Source organism: Onychomys torridus, chromosome 17, assembly GCF_903995425.1.
Source record: "Onychomys torridus chromosome 17, mOncTor1.1, whole genome shotgun sequence".
Classification (NCBI taxonomy): Eukaryota; Metazoa; Chordata; class Mammalia; order Rodentia; family Cricetidae; genus Onychomys; species Onychomys torridus.
In genome coordinates this window covers 30345856-30362656 of record NC_050459.1, presented here as the reverse complement: position 1 = coordinate 30362656, position 16801 = coordinate 30345856, and the positions used below count along the sequence as shown (strand labels likewise).

Below are 16801 nucleotides of genomic sequence, written 5' to 3'. Positions count from 1 at the left end.
CCCCCTAGGCACTGTCATGGTTCCTTATTCATTCTCAGAGTTGGTAGTTCCTGCCTTGTGAGCACCAGTGCAGTGAGCAGTGAGGGAGGCTTTCAAATCCTGCTCTTTAAATTCCTTGTCTCAGCGGCTGTTCCCGTAATACACAGGAACTTCCTTGGCAGAGACACGTCATTTTTCAAAATGGGAAGTCAAGTTTTTTCTTCTTTTTGAGGATTCTGATGTTTTAACAAAAAATTCAACTATCAATTAACTTTCCATAATGCTTTAAATAGCCAGGTTTGGCTTCAAGAGGCATTTGGCACTATCTGGAGACATTTTGACTGTTAGCACTGGAGAGGTGCTGTTGGTGTCTAGTGGATGGAAGTCACAGGTACCTGCTGTTGAACTAGAGAGTGCAGGACTGTGGCACACAGCAAAGGGTCCTCAGGCCCCAAATGTCAGCAGCCTGAGGCCCAGAGCCTGACCTTGCATTGACAAAAGAAACAGTTTACTGTGGAATCAGGGCTGGATTAAAATCCTGACTCCCTAGCATGTGAGCTGAGAGACCAGGGATGATTATATCCCAGTTCCCAGCTTCTGTTCCTCAGTGTCTGGGGGCTTAATAATTGCCTGCCTTCTATGATTAAGAGACTCGGTAGTACCTGGCATGTAGGTACAGTGGAGCATTTTTGGGTAGTTCTTACTGTTACATTTTCTTAACAGTGTGAACTGTTCGGTTGGTCTTAGGCAACCCCCAATGGACCTGCATGGTGTTGGTGGCTGCTGGCAGTCCTTCCTGTGGACCCCCGGTATCAGCTGTCCGTGCTGTCAATGAAGTCCCTGGAGGAGCGGCTGACAAAGATACAGCACATTCTGACTTATTTCTCCAGAGACCAGTCTAAGTGATGGACCGCTTGGATCTTCCTTAGCTTGCTCTTGGCCCCAAGGCTAAGAAGCGGTTGGATCTCATTTTAAAGTCACCCTAATCTGGCTCGTGGATGGCCAGATTGTCCGCTGCCTTTGCACACCCAGTGCTGGTTTAAAAAATTAAGGAAACTTTTTTTTTTTCCTTCAACCTCCTGAATCTCGTGGATCTGCAAATGAGTACCTTCAACTGGGTCCCAGACCACTAAGAACTTGCACAGAAAACACACACTGAATGTGTGTTAAACCTCTACATTGTGATGAAGTTGCACTATGTACCATATTCTAACTGAACTAAGTACTCCGCGTGTGTATGATGTGTGCGTGTGTATGCCTGTGTGAATGCAAGCCGGCGTGCGTGTGTGCGTGCCTGTGTGTTTGTGTGGGGTAGCGTGTGTGTTTTTCCTCTGGCTTTAAATTTTAAAAGACAAAAAAAAAAAAAAAAAAAAAAAAAGCCATAGAGAGTGAACTTGCTGAGGGCCCTCTGTTGCCCATGTTTACAGCGCAGCAGTAGTCATAGGAGTTTTTGCCGATTGAATTTGCCTCAGATTTATTTGTCCTGATGCTTCTATTTGCACACGTCTATAAACTATGGTACAGAGTATCATTTTTTTGTTGTTGGGAATCCTGCTCTTGCTGAACTGTCTTGGCCATCGACTATGACACAGTTTCCTATTTATGTAAATACTTGCATCCCCGTGGCCGGCAGGCAGGCAGGGATGCAGAATCCAGAGCCAGTCTCTCTTCAGGGACAGCTGCAAACCTGACATGGTACTGTGCATCCATTCTTAAAACTGTGAAAATATGGTTTACATTCAAATGTACATAGAGGTCGATGGAGAACTCGCTTCACCTGGTTAGCTTGTACATTCTAGGGGGGCTTTTCACATTCACTGCCCGTCTCTGTCATTTAGAGTTTGCCATGATAACTCGTATTTAAGGAATTAGGTAGTGTATAAACCCGTTGAGGATCTGGGGGAGGAGGAGCTTAACGTAGAACTAAGCTTGTAAGGTTTGTTTTGTTTTTCCTCTGGTCTTGGTGCCGATGTTAGTTATGCCTTATTCACCTCCCAGTTAGCGCCGTGCTCTGACACGGTTATATCCATGCTGCCCTAGCCCTTTTATAATTATCTGTTGCAGACTTGTGACTGTCTCTATTAACTTTCTTTTATGTAAGTAATTTGTACAAGTTTCTTAAGATTTTTGCTTTTGCTTATTTAATTTTGAATAAAAGCTAAATTCATAATACTTTTAGCCCTTAAATTGTAAATGCTGTTAAACAAACAAATAAGAACCTGTCAATACAGGGTCTAAGCTATATATAGTAGAGAACACATGTCTTTGGTTTCCTGTTTTGTGACATGAGGACTTAAGTTGTGGGGGGTTTTTGTTTTGTTTTTTGGTTTTTTTTGGTTTTTTTTTTTTTTTTGATGGGGGTGGTATTTTTTGAGACAGGGTCTCTCTCCATAGCTCTGGCTGTCCTGGAGCTCACTATGTAGATCACATTGGCTTTGAACTCACAAAGATCCAATTGCTTGTCTCCTGAGTGTTGGGATTCAAGGCGTCTGCCACCACACCCAGCAAGTTGTGTGGTGTCTTGAGGCTTTAGGTCCAACAACCATTCTCTAAAGCATTGTTTTTTAACCTTTAAAAAAACCCATATCCCTTTAAGATAAAGATATTCTTTTTCAATATGCTAAAAATACGTCTTGCCACTAACGAATTTAAAATTTTGAAGATACAATTCTGCATACTCCCCAAATTCAGATAATAATGCAAAGGGAAGCAGTGAAGACGCCATTATGAAATCAGAACATCAAGAATGGACAGGAGCCTTTGAGTGTATCAGACGCCATTATGAAATCAGAACATCAAGAATGGGCAGGAGCCTTTGAGTGTATCAGAGGTCGAAGTGAAGCTGGCATGTTAGACTTGAGGAGACCATGGCTTTGCATAAGTGGAGAACTGTGGACCCAGTGCAAGTAGCTCAGGGGACTTCCCTCCCCCTTCTCCCCCAGACTCAGATGATAGGGAGGGTGAGTGCGAACTTGAACTTGTCCTTGTCCCCGACTGTGCTGTAAACAGAAACAGCAGTTCGTTGAACATGAGTGTTGGGCCAGAGAAGATTCACCATACCTTTCATAGATACTGATCTCCTATGTGATCAAGAACCTACTCAGAGACAAGCCACCTCATATTGGGCAGTATGTTCCTGAATGTTCCATGGTCAACATTAGCTAAGCTAACCCCAATGGTTTCATCTCAAACAACAAAGATGAGTAGACAAGCAAATCCTAGAGGTTTAAAGATAATGAAGAAAACAGCAGGGTGCTGAGATCTGGGGAGGTCCCAATCCTCCCAAAGATGGCAGAACCAGGAAAGTTTCTCAGTCTCTGCCACCATTAGAAACTTCAATAACGTTCAGCCAGTGAATTAATCATCCAAGTGAAGTCTGTCACCCAGCCAAGTAGACTGAGTGCAGATAATGAGTCCAGGGGAGGATGCAGCTAAAGCCTTTCCCAGGATAAGAGATAGGAACGTGAAGGATGATAATAGGCATGAATAATCAATAGGAACATGAAGGATAACAGGAAAGAATAATCAATAGGAACGTGAAGGAAAGCAATAGGAAAATTTTAATGTCTGGCCGGCTGAGAAATTTTTTTCTAGTAGAAGGAAAGAAAGAAGTAACTTTCCATGAGTCATGCTGAGACTACAGCAACATCTCCTATGCACTCTTAGGGACCAGATCCATTCACATAATAAAGACTACGTACACAGATAGACTGAAGAAGAACAATAGGGAAACATCATCCAGCGTTGACCAGTGATGAATGACAGTCCCTAGGACACAAATGTAAGAACATGTGTTTTCTGCATAAGTCAATGTGAATCTGACAGTATTTAAAAATTGTTAGGGTTGGCCAGACAGCCCAGCAAAGACACTAGCCACCAAGTTTGCTGACCTGAGTTCAGTCCCCAGAACCCATATGGCAGAAGGAGAGACAGACTCCCACATGAGTCTGACTGTCAGACTCATGCTCTGGCACATGCACACCCACACAGATAAACACAATCATAAATGAGTACACATTTTAAAAATTACGGTGTTTTATTGCAGCAAGAGTAACCTTAAGATAGTGGGCATCACAGTTCACTCTCAGAAAAATCCTGAAAGGAAGGTGTTCATATACAGGTGAGGAGCAGGAAGTGTTGAGTGCAGTGACTAACTGCCTGAGGATTGTGGAGCTGCCATGTGGTCAGGGGAGCTTTGAACCGGAGGAGCCTCGATCCACCTGACTGTTCTATTAAGTAATCAAAGACCAAAGAGTGAAGGTTCCAGAAGTGATTGGTGGCATAGGATTTACATGTGAAGGGTGTATTTCAAAGTTATGGAATTAGCATGTTTGTGAATACTGTTGAGATGCTCAAGTCACATTCAGCCCTGTATTTTGGGAAGCAGGGTAAATTGATAATCTTTTTAGGCAGTGATAGTTCATAAACGTATCAAGATCATTAAAATGTCTATACCTGAAAGCCAATAGAATTTGGGAGGGGTTGAAGTAATTTAAAAATAAAGCTCCATGCATGATAGGTGGAATAGTTTTCACTGACTCTAGAACAGCAAAGACGGAAATAACCAACACTTAATATAAACAGCAAAGAAAAACTTAAATAGTATTCAATCATTAAAAATAACTCAAGGGACTAATGTACGGAAATGTGTGATTCAATTTTGTCATTATAACATGGTTACTCTGCAGCATATAACTTGGAGATTAGAAGACGGGATGCCAAAATGAAATCAGTAAGATTGATGAGGAATGTATTCTTGTGTAAGCTGGCTTTTCCATGGGAAACCCGACCTTATGAAGGTAGTTGGGACCTAAGACTGTGACCATGCATTGTTAAGTCTGCATTGTTAGCACTGCAGTTGAGGTATATAAAACCTAGATGGCTAAGAATTGAATGCCCATGTGCCCGCAAGAGTGTCGTTGGTGTCATCTTGCTATGGCTCAATAGTAGGAAATATGAACAGAAATCAGTATGAAGACAACAATAAGGGTACTAACCTGGAGACCAGAACATTCTTGCAGTTCAAATGTTGGTGATGGACAGAACATAGAAAATAAAGTGAACTGATTTTATAGTATGGCATTTTTACAACCTAATTATCGTCAGAGCCATAGACTATGAAAGATTCTAATGCTCTTGAAGACCGGGTATATCTAGCCTGACTGTCCTGGAACTCACTATGCGGACCAGGCTGGCCTCAAACTCATGGAGATCCACCTGCCTCTGCCTCCTGAGTGCTGGCTAAAGGCATTTGACACCACCGTCCAGTGAAATATTCTAACCCTTAAGTGGAAGATGTCAGAGGACATCACTTCCTATGACAAGAGAGGTAGTGAGAATGAGGTTTCACTTCCAGATTCCCCTTTTAAAATAGGAATTGAAGACAAAAAAAAAAAAGTAATCCTCAAAAGGAACAGCAATTACTGAGACAAGAGGCAGCCATGACTGCTGTAACCAAGTCTGCCAGATGAAGCCTGGAGACGGGTCTTTTGAACATTTAAGCAGGTGTGTGCACTGTAGGGCAGGAATACAGAGGAACCGGATGTGGAGAAAGTGGTACATATAACCTGGGATTTGAGAAGGGGGTTTTGATGTTGCTCTACAGCACTCTACTCTTCGGAATGGGTGGAGAAGTCAAGGATTTACCCTCCCAGGTGAACAACAGGACACGCTGTTGATTAGGTTTAGGAAGAGGACGCTGTGCAGGTTTCAATAATTTTGCAGTACAGCCTCAGCTTTTGTTTTTAAGACATCCTCGGAACTGTCGCCGCCCTGGGCTTAGCCTGCAGCAGTTACTAAAGTCCCCACAGATGAATGAGCTCTATCTAGAGCTACATAAAAAGCAGTGGAGAGATTTGAGGTTGCAATTTTGAGTTTTGCTTTTTGTTTACGGTCTCAGAAACAACTCTTGCTGTCTTAGGAATCTGTAGGGAGGATGCAAAGTAGTGATACTTCACACTGTTGGCCTTAGAGCATCGTGGAGGAGTGATGACTTTGTCCACATGAGAGAGCATATGTAGGATAAACCTGTCTGTGCGAAGAGCTACAGCCAGATTTTTACATCTGTGCATACGTGGCAGGATAATTAATTAAATGTTTGTCTTCTTCACTGTTAAGTTGCTGCACACCCATGATTTGTGTAGCCACTGATTTGTGTAGCCACTGATTTGTGTAACCACTATTAAGATTTCTCGAAGTAGATATCTGTTTTACATGTCTTGCCTCTGCAGGTAGCCTGGCATGATATAGGGAGATGATCTGTCCCTTGTTAAAATTGAAGTGGACAGTGATGGCACATGACTTTAATCCCAGCACTCGGAAGCAGAGGCAGGAGGATCTCTGAATTCCAGGTCAGCCTGGTCTACACAAAGAAATCCTGTCTCAAAACAACAACAATCATCACCATCATCATCATCACCATCATCATTTAAGCAAGTGAAGGATTTAGGTGAAGGTTTGGAATGATGAGAGAAGGAAGCAAGAGCTTGAGATTAGTGATGAGGAAAACTTTTCTGAGATCTGTGGTTCTTAGGAGAAAGTGGGGACTCTGTCATTCAGGGGCATGTCTTCATTAACAAGATCTTAGAGGTGGCTGAGAGATTAACTGAGTAGCTGAAGACCGTGGGCTGCAGTATTCTAGTTTGTTTCATTGCCCTGAACCCTAAGAATAGTGTAGAAACAACAGACTCCCCAGACCTGTAATGAACTTGTCTGTTGAGATGTGACTTGTAAACAAAATATTTAGAACATTTGAGGCCCCCCTCCCGCCCTGGGTAGGTGGGGGTGAGTAGGAGAATCACTGTAAGTCATATGTGTGAAGGCCAAAAATCAACTTACATGAGTGTGCTCTCTTCCTTCACCAAGCAGAACTCCAAGATTAAACAGGTCTCAAGGCCTGGCAAGTGCCTTTATCTGCTCACCCATCTCACCACCCTTAAAGTTTTATTGTTTGTTTTTGTCTTTTGAAGGAAAGAAGTGTTTGCTTTGGCTCACAATTCAAATGAACACAATCTATGGGTGGGGCAGGCACAGCTGAGTCTGGTCTATGTCACTAAGCAGAAAACAGGAGGACCAAAGACTTTTGACTTACTGATTTAAGGGTTAAGGATCGAACCTAGGGCTTTATAGGCCAAATATACTTTCTGCTGCTGAGATCTGCCTTTTTCCCAAAGACCTGGATTCTAACAACTTTGTGGTGGGAGAAGGCAAACTTTTATAACATGATAGGAGTTGATTTCCCCCCCCCCAACAATCCCATCACAGTGTAAATTCAGAATCAGTATTTGATGTTTTATTAAGATGAAAAAAAATGGCAGTGTTTTCTTCACACCTGAATTTGGGACCTGAGGCTCAGATCCTCTGGAGTTATATGTTCAGGAGCCAAGAAAAGCAGATAACTGGGGGTAGGTGAGAGCAAAGGGATTGGGTGGGGGTAGTGGGGGGGGGGGGGGGTAGAGGTGGTGGAGTAGGGGGAGGGGTGACTCAAGAGAGTACCAGGCAGTAGAAAGCAGGTCTCCTGGCAGATTAAGAAACAGAAGATCAACAGAATCAAGAATTTCAACATTAGCCTGAGATCTCAAACCCAGAAGAGTAAACCAAAACAATACTGGCTTGCAGAAGATAACGAATATGTGATTCTAGCAATTTGCTAGCCTAAAAGATGCCGTGGTGGTGGTGGAAGTGGTGGTGGTGGTGGTGGTGGTGGTGGTGGTGGTGGTGGTGGTGGTGGTGGTGGTGGTGCAGGCCTTTAATCCCAGCACTCGTAAAATTGTTTTTCAAAGCTAAAAATATTCTGGGGTAGATACAATACACCCTGGAACTTGTCATCACGTGGAGGAGGTAGGAAGTCAGGAGGGAAGGTTGCTTGGGAGACTCTGCTTATTTTTCTCCTCAGGGAACCAGAGATAATGAAGATCTGTAGGACATGAATCCCTAACAGAGGCCTTAGGGATCTGCATGCCACTGTGTACCTTCTCATTGTGATTGGACAAGGGAGTTGCTTGGTTTCTGTCCTAAAAATAAACACAAATGACTGAGGGAAAAACATCAAGGTCTCCCATGTTTCTCCTTCATGCTGGAAGTTCTGGGCCATGCAGTCAGGAATCTGTCCAGGGCTGTATGGGGGCTAAGGAAGAAGCTGGAAGTATGCGCTTCCTTGGGCATAATCACCCTCTCCCCATCTATGCCTGGCTGCTTACTCATTCACACTTCCCAGACTCTGTGCTGGAAACTCAGAAAAGAAAGCAAAGGTGGAAATCAGGAATTCAAAGTGTTCACATCCCACAGACCGGGAAGAGGATGTTTGCAAAAATTCTTCCCACTTACACAGTTGTTCAGAGAACTCGGTCACATCCGTGATCCCCACTGAATTGAATGACAAGGTTTTCCAAATCTCCCAGTCGACTGTCTCGTTAAGATGGGGGTACAAATTTATCTTCTGAAAGGCCCAGTTGAATGCTCCACAAATTCTTTATACTAAAACCCTGTGGGATGAAGTTATACTGACTCTCCTGGATTCAAGATAGCCCCATTAGCCTAGAAAGTCTGTAGCTTTTCCATTTCCTGTTGGCTTAATTGCTTTTCTTGTTGCAGTTAACCTGAAAGGGTAAACCCTGTGTCCTTCAATAATACTTTATCTGTATTATTGGATACATGGTCTGACTGCGAGGAAACTGCTTTTTTCCATTGGTAGACACATTCTCAATAAATTATCAAAATTTACAATGTACATCTAGAATTTTGATCATTTCTAAATTATTCTAAATTATCTAAAATATCTAATTACAATTCCATGTATACACTCAAGCCAGAAGAAATTCAATGCAGAAGAAAGTGTTTATACTAAAGCTTTGTTGCCTAGGAAATAAACACTTACAATATGTAAATAAAAACAAACACACTTCTGGTTGTAAAGAAATATATCATGGGGTTGGAGAGATGGCTCAGTGGTTAAGAGCATTGGCAGCTCTTCCAGAGGTCCTGAGTTCAATTCCCAGCAACCACATAGTGGCTCACAGCCATCTGTAATGGGATCTGATGCCCTCTTCTGGTGTGCACGTGTACATGCAGATAGAGCACTGCATACATAAAATAAATAAATCTTTAAAAATTTTATTAAAAAATATTATGAACAATAATAGGTTTTCAAGTATAAGGCATATGCACATAACATTCTTGAAGGAGAATGGAGTAGAAATTTATTTTACTAGGTACATTTAAGTAATTGTATGTCATTTTATTCTAAACCATGGCTAAAATAAGCTGAGAAGTATATTTTATCATTTAAATTTATAATATATATTTATAATAAAAATGTATTAAATTTATAATCAAATAATTAGGTATACTCAACCTAAAAATATACAAGAAAGAACATGGTTTTAGTTTTGTTTTACAGAAGTCACAATCAAAAGCGTTTAAACTATTTGAGACTATTTCAGCTGTTCCCTCTGCCCTGAATTATTCTGAAAGCCCCTCCCCCTCATCCTTGGTCCTCTGATTCCCAAGGATGCTCTTTCCTCATGCTGATCTCATCCTCTATTCCCCACTTGCTTGTCCTACTCAAGGACAGGAGGAAGTCCAGCTCCTCAGCTCTGACCTCAGCCTGCCGCTCTTCCCAGCTATCCTAAGGCAGGCTAAGGGATCTTTACTTTGCCCTGGTTCTTGGGCTCGGAAGCCATGTTCCTTTTCCCTAAATGGTAAAATTCTAGGTCTCCTCTAAGGCTGAATTAAAAACATCATGTCTCTTGTCGTACAAATATCTCCGCCCTCAAGCAACAAGAAATCCTCTAATTTGCTTTCCTCCTTCACACTTACTGTCTCTCCTGATTCTAATGTCCATCATGCTTCAGAGTGGGAATGTCCTTGTGGTGAATGCTCTTGCCACCTACCTGCGGCCGGGAGCGGAACCTTCAGGAGGTGGGGCTTACTAGGAAGAAGTTTGGACACTGAGGCTTGCTCTTGAGGGCGATATTGGCAACAACCCCTTCCTTTCTCTTGTTTCATTTCTCAGCCACGTGAGCGAGCAGTGTCCCTCACACACGCCCTTATGCAATGGTATGTTAACTGGCCACAAAGCAACGAGGACCAAGTGATCATGGACTGAAAACCATGAGCCCAAATACCCTTTTCCTCCTTGTAAGGTGATTTGTCTCGAGTATTTTTATCCCAGTGATGAAAAGCTAGTCTAAACGGGTATTATAATTACCTGTACATGACTTGTATTAGTCACTCAAATTTTTAGGGGGAGGGGAGTATTCTCATCTCTGTGGAACTTCACTTAGCAGAAATCAAAACTCAAAAACCAGCAGAGCCATCATATATAATAATTACACCAGAAAAAAAAAAAAAACAACAAACACCTATGATCTGTGCATATTTGAAATGTCTTCTTCACTCTTCAGAACTTTTCCAGGAGAACTCAATGAATGCGTTCCTATCCTCAATTCACTTGGCTCCGATGTAAAGCAGAGCTACATGAACCAGTTACTCCAGGAAGCAAAGTCAGACTCTTCTAAGGGAAGACAGCAAGGAGGGAGGAGGGAGAGAAGATGGGAGAGAGGAGGGAGGGAGGAACATAGACCTTGGAACAAATAGAGCATGGAGATAAAGAAATAAAGAAGCAGTGACATACGGATGTATCGTTGGCAGGCAGAGTAATCGTTATAACACTTCCAAGGAAGAAAACAAGATGTCATGACAAAGGGTGTTTTGTTTGTTTGTTTGTTTGTTTGTTTGTTTGTTTTTTAAGGCTTTAAGAGGTCCTGCGTGAGATAGGAGAGTGAAAGAAAAGTGTGCCTTTAGTTTCAAGAATATTTCCACATCAGTGGGGCTAGAACAGACCCCTACGTTATCCTAGGTGCTCTCATGATCAACCACAGACAGCCACTAACTAAGAACGAGAGCTCCATGGAGAACCAGAAGTCTGGGAGACTGAAACTCCTACAGCCTATTAATTTAGGGTGCAGTCACTTTGGAAAATTCTACAAGTTCCTTAATAAAGTTAAGTGTATGTATGACCCAGGAATTATAACCCTCCAGAGAGGTATACATCTCTGCATAACTGTGTTTTTGTTTTACTTTCATATACCTGAAAGTTAGGCGAATATTAATTGTTGGTTTGGGATTCACAAGGATGGCCCCACAGGTAGCTTGCAGCACAAACCTGAGGAGCCGAGAACAGTACCTGGAGCCCGCAGTGGAAGGAAGGGTTAAAAGGCTGATTATTCCCTGGCCTCCTCCTCCTCTCTCTCTCTCTCTCTCTCTCTCTCTCTCTCTCTCTCTGTTTTACACACATAAACACTAATAATAATAAAACTAATAATATTTAAATGCATGTTTAACCTTGTAAAAACCTGGCGATTAGTTGTCTACAGTGGCGGTCCCATTTACACTCCCTTTACCAATGCCGTCCTTGGCTGTTTCCATCAGCTGCTCCCAGTGCTTGCCGACACTTATTTTGTCTGTTTTATTTTAGCTGTTCTAAAGCATTCTCAACACTGCTTGATGTCTGTTTACTGTGAGCATCTTTTACGCTTATCCATTTTTAAAAACACTTGCTCGAATCTTGCTCACTGACAGCATTTGTTTCCTGAAGTCGCCGGAGACTTCTTCAAATATCCCAGGGAGAACTCCTTTGTAAAAAAGGACATGTTTAAAATTTTGGTGAAGTCCCATTTCCCTGTCTGTCTGTCTCTGTCTCCTTCTCTTTATATAGTCTCTGCTTTTCATATCACATCTAAGAAATCTTTACTTTTCTCCTGGGTTTTGAGGACTTTTGTGTTCTATTTTCTTCTAGAAGTTTGATGGCTTTAGCATTTACCTTGAAGTTAGTGATCAATTTTAAGTTAATTTTTGTGTGTGAGGGTGTCTTATTAGGGTTTCTTTTGCTGTGAAGAGACACCAAGACCACAACAACTCTTAAAAAGGAAAACATCTAATTAGGTCTGTCTTACAGTTTCAGAGGTTTAGTCCACTATCATCATGGCAGAAAGCATGGTGGCATGCGGGCAGACATGGTGCTGGAGAAGGAGCTGAGAGTTCTTCATCCTGATCCACAGGCAACAGGAAGTGACTGACACATACTTCCTGTAGCAAAGCCACACCTACTCCAACAAGGCCACACCTCCTACTAGTGCCACTCCCCATGAGCCCATGGGGGACATTTTCTTCCAAACCACCATAGTCAGGGAAGAGAGAGAGAGAGAGAGAGAGAGAGAGAGAGAGAGAGAGAGATTCATATGTGGATGTCTTCTCCAGTTTTTATTGGTATTTTATACAGTACTACAGTATAGGTAAAACCTATTCTATTGTTGTTGTTGTTACTGTTGTTTTCTGTGTATATGGGTATGTGTGTGTCTATATGTGCATATGCCCCATGGGTCTACATGAGGATTCTGACTCGGTTCCTCAGAGTTGCAAAGCAAGGGTTCTTACCCACTGAACCATTTCCCCAGCCCCTGGGTATGCCTATTCTGGCTCACACTTCTGGCCCATGGTTGAGGGCCTGCATTCAAGGTGGCATGAGGCATCATATGGCAAGAGATGGGGAGCATATACGAGACCAAGCCAGACTGGTTTCCACAGCAGATCTCTAGATAACCTCTTGTGCTATGACTCCATTGATCACATGGACAGACTCACCCATGACGAAAGTAGAGTCTCAATCTTACCTCTTCCATGTCCCTCCTGATTCCATTCTTCATGTCCTGATGAGGATTCAATTTCAACACAAATATTTTTGGGAACAAACTCTATTCAGCCCATAGCCATTGATATCCAGCTTCCCATATACCATTGTGGAGGGACTACTCAAGCTTACTGTGTATAAGTGGCATACGCTAAATTCTTTCTTTTGGGGTATGTTTCTGTGGATTTTTACAAACACATGCAGTCATCAAGCCAGCCTTAATGCCAAAATGCTGATGGTAATCATCTATCAGTCCCAAGTCCCTCTTGATATTTTTTTCCCCATCTGCCCTGTACCTGGAAATACTGTTTTCTGTGCTGTCTGTTTCTCTCATATACAATGTTATAAATAGCCCCTTCTGAACCATTGGTGAGTGTGGCTCTCCAGTTTCTTCCATTTAGCACGAGGCACTTGAGTTCCATCCAAGGTGTTGTGCATACCAGTAAGTCATTTGCTCGTGTTTCTGAGTAATATCCTGTTGTATAAAAATACCATGTTTGTTCATCCATTCCCAGGTTGAAGGGCATTTGGGCTATTTTTAGTGTTTAGCTTTGCTGACTAAAGCTGCTTGCTGTAGGTTGAGCTGCTTATCACCCAAATGTGCTATGTTGCAGTCTTAACCCTGAGCATCTGAGAGGGTAAATCTCTACAGAAATGGGATCTTTGCAGTTGTGGTTAAGTTAAAATGAGGTCCCCAGGAAGAAGGGGACTTTAATCCCATGTGATTGCTATCACATCATGGAGGAGAAGAGAGACCACTGAGAGGCAAGAGCAGTCAAAGACACAGGAAACTCTGTGACCATAGAGGCAGGAGGGCAGAGTCTACAAGCCTGTGACTGTTACCACAGCTGGAAGAGGTTCACAAGGACCATTCCCTAGAGAGATGGGGATGGGAGGTGTGGGGGAGTGGGAGGACCATTCCCTAAATAGAGAGAGACAGGACAGGCATGGGGGAGAAAGGGAGGGAGCAGAAAGAGAGGGAGGGAGAGAGAGAGAGAGAGAGACAGAGAGACAGAGACAGAGAGACAGAGAGAGACAGAGACAGAGACAGACAGACAGAGAGACAGAGAGACAGAGAGAGACAGAGAGAGACACACAGAGAGAGACAGAGAGAGAGACAGAGAGAGAGAGAGAGAGAGAGAGAGAGAGACTCTGGACATGTAGCCTTGACCTATGGAGGAATAATTCTGTTGTTTGTGGTGTTTTGTTGTAGAAGCCCCCGAAAACTTGGTTCTAATTTCAGATTGCTGGCAAAGATGTCAGCCCAGCCATGTGAAGGAATGCGGTGACTGTGGGTTGCAGCTGATGGTAGGGACCTGGCGTTGGGGGATTTTTAGGTACAGAAAAAGTTGCCCAGATGGGAAAAGTGTGGAGTCCAGGATGAAGCTGCCCCGCAAACTCAAAGGCATCATGCCTTTGGCTCCAGAGATGTTACCACAGGGCCATTCCGAGGAGTTGTGAGGTGTGAGGCATGCACAGGTAACCTATAGGTCAGAGTATCTGAAAAACTCCAGTAACTCAGGTGCACAGGAATCAGTCAACAAATGCCTGGCAGTCACTGACTACATGGCTTTCACACTATTTTTAGGCCACCTCTTAATTGTTTCAAGATAAAAAGATGAACAGGTAAAAGACACAAAGAATATAAAAAGAAAGTTTTTTTAAAAAGATGAGGGGTTGGGGATTTAGCGCAGTGGTAGAGTGTTTGCCTAGCAAGTGCAAGGTCCTGGGTTCGGTCCTCAGCTCCAGGCGAGGGAAGGAGATGAACAGACTCTACAAGAGAAGGGAATTTGGGGAGGTCAAAAGTTACCCATGCATTTATGAGGATAATGTAATCTGGTCATTAAGTTATTGGGATTCTTATGCAAGCTTTGAAATCTACTTTTGGCAATATCTGAAGATTAGCATTGGCAACACGGATAAAACTTAGATCCTTTAAATAAGCTAGCACCATTTTAAAATTTAGTTTTGGTCCCCCAAATTACTTATTACGGTTTGTTCTGTGCCTTGCTCTGGCACAGCCACTTGGGTGCCAACATTCGCCCTTCAAAACTTAGTTTAGTAGGGAAATAGATGTATTGCACATGCATTATCAAAACTCCATGAGAGGTTATGCGAGCTGGGGAGCAGTGGGAGCTATGAACGTCAAGAGGTGGGGCTGAACAAAGACTTCATAAATGATAAATTATGTAAACATACATTTAGGCGGTTTCTGCATCTACATTATAGCACTAGGAACAATTATTTCCAGATCCACTCCTTTGCTTCGAATTTCACTTTTTCTTAATAGCTGAATAATATTCCATTATGCAAATATACCACATTTTGTTATGGACATCTGGGCTGCTTCCATTTGCTGGCTATTGTGAACAGCCCAACAATGAATATGGATGAGCAAGTGTCTCTGCAGGAGAACAGATAGTCCTCTAGGTATGTGCCGGCAAGTGGTATAGCTGGATTAGATAGCAGATCTATTTCTAGCTCGTTGAGGAACCTGCACACTGTTGTCCCATGAGCCTTAGGGACATCTTGCCATGCTGGTCGTTCATGGGTGCACAGCGGTGTAGGACTATTTGCTACCTTGCTCCCTGGGCAGCTTATGCTGCACCTGCTATGACTGTGAAAGCCAGTCTTCAGGAAAGAGGCTTTCAGGTCAGATCCAGCTCAGAGCCTCCAAGTCCCGAGTCTGAAGTAGGCACCCTGCACCATTTCCTTACAGGAACCATGCTTCCATGATCGCAAATATACGTTTAGGGTTCAAATGTGGGATGTTTGAACAGAAACCAGCCATCAGGATTTCCTGTGAAGAAAGAGGAATTTATGGAACTTCTTTTTATGATCACATCTCATTTTGTCAAGAAATAACTTATTCTTATTTTCTCTGTTGAGTTTAATTGGAGAGTCATTAAATTCCCAGATTGCTAAAAAAAACTTCTCTTAGGACTAATGAATGCTGCTCAGAGTTGGTTTCCCTTGTACCAGCACCACCTAGTGGCGATGATGATTATTGCACATGAGAGTACCAAACGGAGAATCTCCTTCAAGCCTGTGTAGCTCGAATGCGGAAAAAGATGTGAAAGAAACAGGGAGATGCAGGGTGCATGGTGGCTCACACGTTTACTACCAGCACTTGGGATACAGAGGCAAGCAGATCTCTGTGAGTCAAAGGCCTGCTTTAGCTCCGTAGTGATTTTGGTTTTGTTTTTGTTTTTGGAGACAGGGTTTCTCTGTGTAGCTTTGTGCCTTTCCTGGATCTCGCTCTGTAGTCCAGGCTGGCCTCGAACTCACAAAGATCCACCTGCCTCTGCCTCCCGAGTCCTGGGATTAAAGGTCCGTAGTGAATTTTAAGCTAGGCAGGAGTACATGGTGAGAGCCTGTCTCAACAACAACAACAGCAAAACAGTGTTTGTTTTTCAGTGTCTAGATTTGGGTTTCTTTTCTTACCTCCAACGGCTACCAAAAAAAAAAAAAAAAAAAAAAGAATCTAAACACAATGACAAACTATAGAAGGATTGTAGCAGGAATCTTAAAGAGTCTTATTAATAAAAACAAACCCAGATCCAGGTATTGGGGTGAATGCTGGGAGATCAGAGAGACAGAACAGGCCACAGCTTCCTCACCTGGACAATTCCTCAGCTGATCCTGTTTCCTCAGACTGGAAGCCTTTGTGTCCTTATCCGAATGGGCCTCTGCTGAACTGCTGCTCCAAAGCCTAAAAGCTTAACCAGCCATATGCTGCTAGTTTCTGGTCTTCACGCCTTATATATCTTTCTACTTTCTGCCATCACTTCCTGGGATTAAAGGCGTGTGTGGCCTTGAACTTGGAGATCCAGAGGTATTTCTGTCTCTGGAATGCTAGGATTAAAGGTGTGAGTGCCACCACCTAACCTCTATGTTAAATATTGTGGCTTTTCTGTTCTCTGACCCCAGATAAGTTTATTAGGGTGCACAATACCACCACAAAGGATTTTTCTTTGGGCTGCCAGCTCCCCCAAAATAACATGGAGTCTTATTATTAATTATGAAAGCTCAACCTTAGCTTAGATTTGTTTCTAACTAGTTCTTATAACTTAACTTAACCAGTATCTTTTCATCTACATTCCTTTACGTGGCTCAGTTACCTTTATTCTGTAT

General features: G+C 42.7%; 1 protein-coding gene across 1 annotated transcript in view; it reads left to right on the top strand.

The window, feature by feature from the left end:
- The window catches only part of Lonrf1 (LON peptidase N-terminal domain and ring finger 1), a 32384-nt gene extending 31123 nt beyond the window's left edge, over positions 1 to 1261 (top strand). Inside the window, exon 12 of the mRNA XM_036166508.1 lies at positions 727 to 1261. Within this exon, the coding sequence (XP_036022401.1) occupies positions 727 to 885 (159 nt within the window). The 3' untranslated portion in view covers positions 886 to 1261. The remainder of the gene's footprint in view (positions 1 to 726) is intronic.
- Positions 1262 to 16801: the final 15540 nt, after the last annotated feature.